Here is a 10,656-nt window from a genome sequence, read left to right as displayed (position 1 = left end):
CATCCGCTCCGCCTATTTCCATCTGTGGTGGATTACCCAGCTGCGATCCTATCTTGATGGCAGGTCTCTCACTACTCTCGTCCATGCACTTGTAATCTCGAGATTAGACCACTGTAATGCGCTCTACGTCGGCCTACATTTGAGACTGATGAGGAAGCTTCAAATGGTGCAGAATGCAGCAGACAGACTCCTTAGAAAATACCAGCATATCTCGCCCACTGGCCGCCTTGCATTGGCTGCCCATTTGCTTTAACATTGACTTCAAAGCGTTGATGATGACGTATAAACCCCTAAACGGTTTAGGACCTCGATACCTGGCAGATCGCCTTCTCCCAACTAGATCTACCTGAATCATAGCCAGGAGCGATGGTTGAGGGGCCTAATGCCGAGAGAGGCCTGGAAAGAAAGAACAAGAAACCAGGCCTTCCTGGCAATGGCCCCTCAGCTCTGGAATAACCTCCCATCAGTGATTCGCCTGGCTCCCTCGCTGGGTGTTTTTTAACAGCCAATTAAAAACTTGACTCTTTAGGCAGGCCTTCCCTCCTGTCAATACTTGACTTTATTTTAATTTTAATTTTCCGTTTTCCCATCTTGAGCGTTACTAAGCATTAAGCATTACTAATCACTATTGTTTTGAATTGTTTTTAACCATTTTAATTTACAATGTTTAACGGAATCCGCCCGGAGTAGACTTTTTCTAAAAGAGTGGGATAGAAATCTAATAAATAAATAAAACTAAGTATTTATGCACATTTAATAGATTCCTTTTTAAAAAAGTAATTCTACAAGAAATAACATGAGCTGTTTACAGGTATATCCTGCTCTCTTCAGGTCTTGTAGCTCCTGTAGCCACTAAACCCAGCCTCTCCTTTGTTCTGACTTACATGACAGTGATGTGAAATGGTTTTGGTTGCCAAGAGGCTTCTCCAGAGGATTATATACTGTTGCTGCTCCCAGTTCTATCCATATAGCTGCTCAATCCCCAGCCCATTACAGTATAGTTTTAGGTAAGGCCCACAAGTGAGACCAAGACAGAGGCTTGCAAGAGGTCTCTAGTTCCAGCAACTTCTCCAGGCTGGACATCAAGCCTCTCTTCTTCATTTTATTCTCACAACAATCTTGTGTACAGAATGGCTGGCTCACCTCCCAGTGAGTTGTGTGTGTGTGTGTGTGTGTGTGTGTGTGGACATTCCCTTTCCTTATAGTGTTAAAATGTTTACCAAATTCCTTTATAGTTTTGAAAGTCCTCCTGTTGACCAAATCATCAAAGGTATGAGTCAAAACGTTCCTGGGATATCTTCATACCAAGTCACTGGCAGAGGTCCCAGTCTTGGTCCTGCTTGTGGGAAGTGTTTCTCTTAGGGACAGGCAAAACATCTACCACAATTGTTTTCTTTAAAAATATTATAATAAAGACAGCAGATCTCTACCACTTTTGATAATCATGCGAGCCAATATGTGTATCCAGGGCTTGTGCAACTCCTGTTTGTGCATTTCGCACATTTTCCATGCGCAAACAAGCCATATTGTGCCTCCTTGTACAAACGGCTCCTAACACCATGAGGCTATAGTTGATACTCTGGTTGGCTGCCTCAGCATAGGTTCCTCCTCCCTGCATGAGTCACCACCAGATGCCAGCATCACTCACTGCACTAGTCAGAAGCCTTTCTCTCTGCCTGTGATAGGTTCTGCAGAATTATATTGGCAAGGCTTTTGGATCAGCCAGCATTGAACTGGATCTCAGCCCCAACTCTTATCTTCAATACATTTCTTGCCATACTTTCTGTACACATTCGTTTCAACAGCAACATTAATGGCAGTTTTGAAAATGAATTCAATTACCTGGGACAATTATCTGAGACACGCTCAAGCTAGGTTTGGCTGAAATACAATGTAGAAAAACAGCAATCTATTATTATAGTGTTGTAAGACCAACTTATCCATGTGTGTGTGTTTTGCGTCATCAAGTTGGAATCAACTTATAGAGACCTTAACAGGGCTTTTAAAGAAAGTGAGAAATTGGTTGTTCTGGGTTTTTCGGGCTCTTTGGCCGTGTTCTGAAGGTTGTTCTTCCTGACGTTTCGCCAGTCTCTGTGGCCAGCATCTTCAGAGGACAGCAAGTGAGAAATTATTTTAAGGAGTGGTTTTATCGGTTCCACTCCACTGTGAGCTTCCATAGTCAATCAGGGATTCAAACCCTGTTCTCCAGAGACCTAGCCCATCATTCTGTCCAATACACAACATTGGGAATAGAGCATACTAAATTGTTCTAACATTTGAAATATTCCTACCCTGTCTAAGCTGTTCCAATTAAAGAACAGCCAGGTCACTGGAATAGCTCCTTTTGGTCAAGAGTTTTGTAGGTGGGCCTGGCTCAGGCCAAAGGCATACTGGCATTCCAGGGGAGATATGTATAGCTTGAAAAAACATACTGAATATGAAACATATTTGTTTGAAAAACTGTGGAGATTATTATGCCTATTGTCTAGGTACAACTTATTGCATCATCTTATCATGCCTAGCAGCACATCTATTTTTTGAATTTACAGTTTGATTTGCTTTCAATCACAGTATTTCAAAGTTCAAGCAAAGCTTCTGGAGGAGGCTGATTTGAGAGTGAAATGATGTTTTTATGTTTATTAAAATGGGGCATGGGTTAAAACAGGATGAGAAACAATGCTTTAAAACATTAAATGTTTTTTATTTTTATCTCAGATACAAATCTTACATCAGATTTTTTGCAATAAATTTTAATTTTACATTTTTAATATCAAAACTGAATTACCCAACAAGGTGACTCCCCATGTCTGTGTTATAAGTTGTGCTTCCCCTACAACTTTGGACAGTGCAACAAGTCCTTTTATTATTCCCAAGAAAGAGACAAACACCAATGTTTATTTGTCACAAAAGATGTACTATAGATGTTATCATCATAACATATAGTAAGAGTGTTAAAATAAAGACATTCAACTGTATGAACCATTGCATTAACATGGCACTGTATTTATGGCAATAAATATGGAAAACAGGTTGGATCCAGCACTATTCTGCCAGCAGGTCAACCTGCAGTTATTTTAAAAACATAAACAGAAGTGGTAGTTAACACAAACCAAGGGATACAAAGTAACTAATAAACAAATAATAGCTTTAAAGGGCTGCAGAAAAGTACAGATTCGCAGTGTAAATATCATAAGAGCTTTTCCTTTCCTTCTTTCAATGATTGTCTTTGGTGTTCCAGTATCCCTTTGAAAACATTCTTTAGAGTGCTGTAAACATACTGTCCATCTTTAGCATCACAGCTTACCTGTTAAAAGGAATCTGAAAGTTATATATATATATCCCAGATATATGTATTATCAAAATAAAATATTGTGCAATACAAAATGCAGAATTCCATAGTCAAATGCATGGATCTGACATTATGAAAGCTGCGGACGGGCTAATTTTACCCATTATTCATATAATTTGTATAGTTTATCACTTTGTAGTGCAATGGCTATTACAGAAAGCTTAAAAAAGAGAGCAACACTGCTTTTCTGAATCACCTGTTGAAAGCTGTTGTGACCTAGAAGTCATATTTCCTTCTCTTCAGTTATTTCAACTATTCTATGGTGTATGACAATATGTTATAAGGAAAATAATTTGCTTTTTTCTTCTCACAGCCAGATAAAAAGGACAGACACATTGGAACAGCTATTTTATACGAGTTAACTTACACTACATGTATATGTAAGCAAAAGGGAGAATTAAAAATGCTGTCTTGTGCCATCTTTGGTAAGCTGACAAACAATAAACTATAACTGGAGCACATGTTCAGAAAGAATCAAACAAATATTTCCAATGGAATGACGTCCTTGACATACCTTTGCTTGATGGCAGAGGCATGCCTTCCCAAACATAGGCTGCCCCAGAGCTTGGAAAATTATTTTTAAAAGTACATCATTTCCTTTGCTTACTGAATTGTTGTTTAAAGTAAATTCATTAGTGAAGTACTTGTTCATATTGATGCAAACACCACTAATGAATTATTTTAAAAAAAAACTCAGGTAATTAAGAGAAATTATTTTGTTCCACAATTTCATGAGGTGTTGTATAAATACTAGTGGTTAACCTGTATATGGATACTGACTGAAACAACAGTTGTTCCACAGATGGGAACCCAAATATTTAATGGCTCATGTGCAAGAAATATCAATTTTGAATTATTATCAGGACAAGTATGAAGAGGCTGCTGGCCTAATCTTCATAAGCTGATTCACTCAGAACAAAGAACAATACCACATGCTACTTGCCTTTGTGAATGCTTCAACAGCACGATTAAGAACCAGCTCTTCTATATCTGTTGGTATGGCTCGCAGATTCACCACACAGTTTAAAATGCATAATATAGTATGATATTTTCCCTGGTGAAGGACAAAACAGTATTATGCAGGGAATGGTTTTAAGAAAGTTGTACAGTGGACCCTTGACTTACAGATGGCTTGACTTACAGACTTTTTGAGTTACAGACTTCTCTGGCCACAAAATTTAGGTTTGACTTGCAGCCTGAGAATTGACTTATAGACCAGAAAAAAACCAAAATGGAACAAAAACGGCCTGTTACGGGATTAATCAGTTTTCAATGCACTGTAAGTCAATGGAGACTTGACCTACAGACTTTTTGACCTGCAGCCACCGTTCCAATACAGATTAATTCCTTAAGTCAAGGGTCCACTGTATTAAAGGCATATATGCCCCAATCCAAAACCAAATTCTCTCAAATCAGTGGGCTGGATCTCAATTTTCAATCAGTAGAAGTCCTGTATTGCTAAAAGGCAAAACATTCAGTAGAATTTCCTTAAATTCCTACTGAATGTAGGTTCCAGTACTATTTCCCCCACTCTTCTGAGAAATCCCATAAGATCACCACCAGAGATTGCTCTGAGGACACTGAAGAAAGTGACCTCCCCACCCATTTCCCCCAGGATTTCAGTTCCTTCTGCAAATGGAAAGATCCCTTTTTCTTACAGAAGGATAAGATTGATTTCAAGCCTGATTCCAGCTCAATGAATTTAGGTACATAGTGTTGTGCTGTAGATTTTCTCTATCTGTAGAAAGCATATGTATGCTTCTCAATGTATCAGTTAAACAATGTATCAGTACTTAGTAAAAAGAAAGATTTCACTTCAAAAAATCACAACATCCTACAAGAAACTGGCAACAGTTAAGTTGTTCATACATTTAAATATTCCAAATAAGTTTAGATAACCCAATCAATCACCTACAATCTGAAAATATACATGCCATATTTTCAGATTGTATATATCAGGAATGGAAGGAATGGAAATAGCAATTGGGGGGAATTCTTTTCAATGTGGCCCCACAAGCATTCATCAATGACTGAATAGCCCCTAGGTGTGTAAAAGTGAGAATTTAGATCAACGTAAATAATATCCTATGAAATACAGTGTGCATCATTGTGCTCTCCCACACAAATCACTATATAGTACCAAGAAACAAAAGGTAACAAAAGCAAACAGATTTGTCTGTGAGTAAAAAAAATACACCAGAAGAATAATCCATCCCTCTTACAAAATGAAGACTTATACTGCTTTAGATATACAGGAAAATCACTTGACGATGAGTTTTTTTGCAATCGCTATAGCGATCGCAAAACAATGGTTCCTATGGGGTTTTTTCGCATTACATCGATTAGGTGCCTGCTTTGCGAACCGTTTGTTCGCAAAACGATGTTTTTTCCAGCTCCGCAAAATGGCTTCCCTTCGCAAAATGGCTTCCCTCCCTTCGCAAAATGGCTTTTTTCCGGACGGAAGCTTTGGAAGATAGTGATTTGAAACAGCTGATAGGCGGTTCTCTATGGGCAATTTTCGCTGGACGATGAGATATTTCCCCATTGGAACACATTAACCGGTTTTCAATGCATTCAATGGGTTTTTTTTCACTTAACGATGATTTTGCTTAACAGCGACTTTCTTGGAACAGATTATTGTTGTCAAGCGGGGCACCACTGTATATAGAAGCAACAGGGACAAGGTGATAGTTCAATACGTACCTTTTCTAATAATTTAAGAGCTTCTTGGGAATTTGTGTTATTTTTTGCTAATATATCAATATCAGTTTTGCTTAAGAGAGGCTCTTTAAGTTGCTCTATCCAGGACCACATCAAGCTACTAAGGATAAATGGATCTCTCTCAGTACATATCTTATCCCAGGCTCCATTCTGAGAATTCAGTTCTTTCTAACAAAAGAAAAAAAAATCTAAGTCAGTTCTACATGAGTGATTTTTTGCTTTGGTAATGGTAAGGCAGAACACCCTGATATTTATTAAACAGATTCCTCTTAAAAGTTTTGCCCTTTAGAAGAACGTAATGCTGTGAAGGAAAAAACTGTAGCCATGTCTGCCAGCCCCCACCTGTGATGTCTCCAGCCCTCCAATCCGCACACTGGAGATGTCTCAGGAGGGAACCCTGTTTTGCAAACACAAATTTCCTTAGATTTAGAACTAGTTCTGAGTTTTAAATGACAGAGAAGCCTCTTCAAACATTCTTACCAACATATAGACATGGAGGGGGAATACTTTTCTGTCCACTTGATTATGATCATTCATTATCAAGACTGTGTATGTTACGAGCAGCGGAATAATGGGAAGGAAACATTTGTTGACAGGAATAAATGAGCATGGAACCCTTTCTTCATCTACGGATTCCACTAAGAAAATCCCTCTTCAGTAAGGCATACTGTATTTCCATTTTCTGAGCCCAACTGGGGATGAAATAGTTGAAACATAATAGCAGAACTTTTGCATGCCACTCAACTATTTAACACACACACCGTGAGTAGAGGCATCAGCTTCTCATCATGGAAGTCTGTGAAGCAAGTGATTAATTTTTTCTTATTGAGTACATTCTTCTCCCTACTATGTGTCCATCTAATTTATAATGGCACTAATTGTCTCAAACTCAGCAGAGGGAATTGTTTCTTTGCTATTACAATAGTAGCCTACTTATCACGGAATATGTGAGGTACAGTGAAGCAAGCACATTACAGCATTTTTTTTTACTTCCTGAAGGCTCTGTCCTAGATGATGCACATAGACAAGTCATATAAGAAAAATGACAATACCTGCCATATTTCCACTTTCTGCTTCACTTCTTCAGCTTCCAGAAATTCATTTAGATCTGCAAGGGCTTTCGCTGCCAAGATTCGCCGTGCCTCCAGAGTTAATTCTGACTGCACCACAATATGGGGGATTTCTGAGATGTCTCTAATATCATGAAAATCATGCTCAGCTCTAGAGGAGTCTGAGTCATCAGAAGACCACATTCTTTTACCAAAAAGACTACTTTTTCCACTGCAATTATAATTCAGTGCTTTTAGTTCCTCCTCGTCTTCCTCCTCTTCTTTTTCTTCCTTCCGATCATATGCAAGGCCTGAAGAAAAGGTTTGACTACGCTTTACTTCTTTGGGAAATCTGCTTTTATACCCAGTTGAGTCTTTTATATCCGACTTAAGTTTATCCCGACCTATGAAATTAAAAGTGCTACGAATTAACACTTCTTGGTTTAACTCAGGTAGTGTGTGAAGATGAGAATTGTCCACATTACTTGGTATGTTTGCTTTGGGGCAGAGTGGCACTTGCACAGCCATCGACCATGGTGTCTCTCCTTGCTCAGAGACAAATACAGCTCTTCTTAGATCTGAGTCGCTATAGCTTAGGCGTCTTTTTGAACGACTGAGTGGCTGAAGATAATCAACATTTTCCCTATGCCAAAGAGGGTCACATTCATGTTCACTGGCATGAAGAGGGTTTGACCTCAAAAATGGTTCCGAACTACTGCTGTCTTGCCTTGTTAACTCTTTATCAAGCCGTGCAGAAGCCAACTGAGAAACAGTCTCCTCAATTTCAGTTGAGAGGTCTGGTATATCTACTACTTCCTGCTCTATCACCTGCCGGTTTTCAGCCAAATCTAAGAGCAGTTTGCAAACTAGATGAATAAGCTTTGGCACATGCTTGAGATGTCTGCTTTCATAACCATGGAGTAAATGCCGCTGCCGAATCAAGTATTGAGAAAGAGTCACTGTGTGTGCTTTGGGCTCACAAGATGCAAAAACATTCCTTAATGGAATTAAGAACTGAGAGAACTCCCTTACACATAACAACTGCCCTCTAGTTTGAATAGAATTAGGTCTTTTTGCTCTGACAAAAAGGATTGCTTGATCTGCAGTCATTCGTGTTGCAAAAACCAAATAACAAGCTATTAAAACACCTGAAATATAAAGAACAAAAACACAAAACAATGAGATTGTTAGGTAAAAACTAAAATATGACAATAAAAGTACCCAAGGGAATGCAGGTGCAAATTCATGGCCTTCACATCTTAGCAAGCTTTCATGTCTCTTTTTCAAAGTTACAGCATATATTTCCACCATGCATTATAAAGGACTCATTTCAATTCATTTCTCCGCATATGCTGTACCATATTCATTAATTCTATCGAGATCTATGTATTTATGTTGTAATAACTTCCACAATACAGATTGTTTAAAATACAACAACACTGAAACAATTACGTTGAACAAGCAAGGTGAAAAGGATTCTAAAAATTCATCATCAACAAAAAGTGATAAAAAAATTGGGAGATCACTTTCAAACAAATAGATCTTTAATAGCTGAGAAAATAAGATTAGTTCAGGCACATGGTGATTTTTATTAATGCTACTAAACTGTAATTATGAAGGCAAACAATTTGCCACACTGGAAGATACTGATGTCTATGTACAGTAGACTTGCTTTGTGTCTATCATTTTTGACAAGAAAGACAGATGCCTTAAGTGATACTTTGGGAACATATCATATGCTATAACTGATGGTTTGGGAAATAAACAAGCCTCTACTTTAGTTCTGGTTTTCTTTCAATCATAAACACTTACTATTTGAAAGCTTAAAAAGAAAAAAGAAAAGAACTTCAGCTCCTTTGGTGTGAAACTTTCACAAAACTCTTGTGCCAAGTTCTCAACTTGTTCCTAGTACTCAAAGAACAGTTTGTGAGTTTCATGGGCCATCTTCTGAGAACCTCATTACAAAAACTGCAAGTTTATTTTTTTAAAATAGTGTTTGTGCTTGATTAGAATATGATTTACATATACGTACAGAGTTCATTAGAATAATTCATACATTAATAAAATTAATGTGGTGTCAGCATTTTGCATTTTTTAAAAGTGCACCCTTGTAGTTCAAATTTTTTTACCTGTTCTGCCAAGTCCTGCGTGACAATGAATAGCTACTCTCCCTTCCTGTAAGGCAAAAGTCATGACTTTTACCATATCGAGGATAGTAGTGAGAGAAGCCACACCATAATCCTTCCATCCAAAGTTATAAAAATAAACTAGAAAAAACATTTTAGAACATTAATGTTATTATCATCAGAAAACCAAACACAAAGCAATGTATTTTATTACAACAAAATATTGTTGAAGTATTTTAGAATACCTGATCACATTTACTTGCAATAATTTCTTGTCTTGCATTCCAGAATCTTTTCTGTAAACATTACAAGTGCCACACATGAATTAAGCATGATTTTTTTTACAGAATGTGGAACATGAAACAGAGTGAGTAAGAGGGTTAGCCATGGTTGTCTCTTGCACACACAAAAAAGCAAGGAGTCTTCTGCCACATTGAAAACTCAAACAAGTTTTCTTTGGCACAAGCTTTCATGAATTATACCCTATTACTGAAAATGCATAGCTGAAAAAGTGTGTGTGTGTGTGTGTGTGTGTGTGTGAAAGAGAGAGAGAGAGAGATTCTTACAGTGAAAAATTCTGCTTAGAGAATAAAATCTTCTCTACTTCAATGGCTTTTTTATTAACCATGCACCAGTCTAATAAAAATAATTAAACATGGGAATTCTATAGATCTAGATGAAAATCTATTATCTTGTCAAGGCAGTGGACACAGATGAACATTTCACATGAATATTGCTATCACAGTTTCAGAGTTACAGAAATTATTAATCACTGTTACCCACTTCCACCTGCTAGTTCTATGAATCTTTGACATTTAGTGCCATGTTTTCGTGTTCCACTTGTGCATTTTTAAAACTCTCATTAGTTGCAAGTTGTTTCTCCAGCAAACATTCTTCAACTACCTCTTTTTTATGCAAGAAGTAGGTGGCAGAAACAGCCTGCAGCACAGCACTTTATAATTAACAAGGAACAACAGTAGGAGCAAACTTACTTCCCGCCTCCATGAAAGCCTCAGGAAGGTAGGTGAAACCACTCTCTTGTTCCAGTGGATTCCCGCAGCTAGCATGTTCCCCAGGCCGCTGAAGGTTAATTACTGTTTTTATGCCACATCTTAGGCAAAGAAAAAGATGAGGCATTATTGAACTATGCATGATTTCACCCTCGCTGCCTCCAATGTTCTTATTCTTAGTTCAGAATAAGTTGTACAAGTGATGTAGACCAACAAAGAAAAGAAATAACAGATTAACTTCACTAACATAAGAGCTACAGTAAATTATTATCAATATATTCATTTTACCTTTGAAACTGCTCAATAATATTATACTTTTCAATAACTTCTGTTGAGGGTCGAGACATGGCTAATATGTTATCTGTAATCCTGAGAGGGTAGGAGAAGAAGTGAAAAGTTAG

General features: G+C 37.7%; 1 protein-coding gene across 9 annotated transcripts in view; it reads right to left on the bottom strand.

Moving 5' to 3' along the window:
• Nucleotides 1-2,680: 2,680 nt before the first annotated feature.
• PTPDC1 (protein tyrosine phosphatase domain containing 1) overlaps nt 2,681-10,656 on the bottom strand; it is a 56,875-nt gene continuing 48,899 nt past the window's right edge. For 3 of the 9 annotated variants that reach the window (XM_020798493.3, XM_072989664.2, XM_020798492.3), the window contains 7 exons: nt 10,544-10,624; nt 10,238-10,356; nt 9,249-9,386; nt 7,123-8,267; nt 6,053-6,238; nt 4,293-4,403; nt 2,681-3,304 (listed from right to left, as the gene is read on the bottom strand). In XM_020798493.3, the coding sequence (XP_020654152.2) occupies nt 3,188-3,304; nt 4,293-4,403; nt 6,053-6,238; nt 7,123-8,267; nt 9,249-9,386; nt 10,238-10,356; nt 10,544-10,624 (1,897 nt within the window). In that variant the 3' untranslated portion in view covers nt 2,681-3,187. The remainder of the gene's footprint in view (nt 3,305-4,292; nt 4,404-6,052; nt 6,239-7,122; nt 8,268-9,248; nt 9,387-10,237; nt 10,357-10,543; nt 10,625-10,656) is intronic. The other 6 variants (XM_078385356.1, XM_078385355.1, XM_020798494.3 and 3 more) reach the window with 4 other exon arrangements.

Source organism: Pogona vitticeps, chromosome 2, assembly GCF_051106095.1.
Source record: "Pogona vitticeps strain Pit_001003342236 chromosome 2, PviZW2.1, whole genome shotgun sequence".
Classification (NCBI taxonomy): Eukaryota; Metazoa; Chordata; class Lepidosauria; order Squamata; family Agamidae; genus Pogona; species Pogona vitticeps.
The sequence above is the reverse complement of the archived record's forward strand: the minus strand, read 5'-3'. Positions and strand labels throughout refer to the sequence as shown.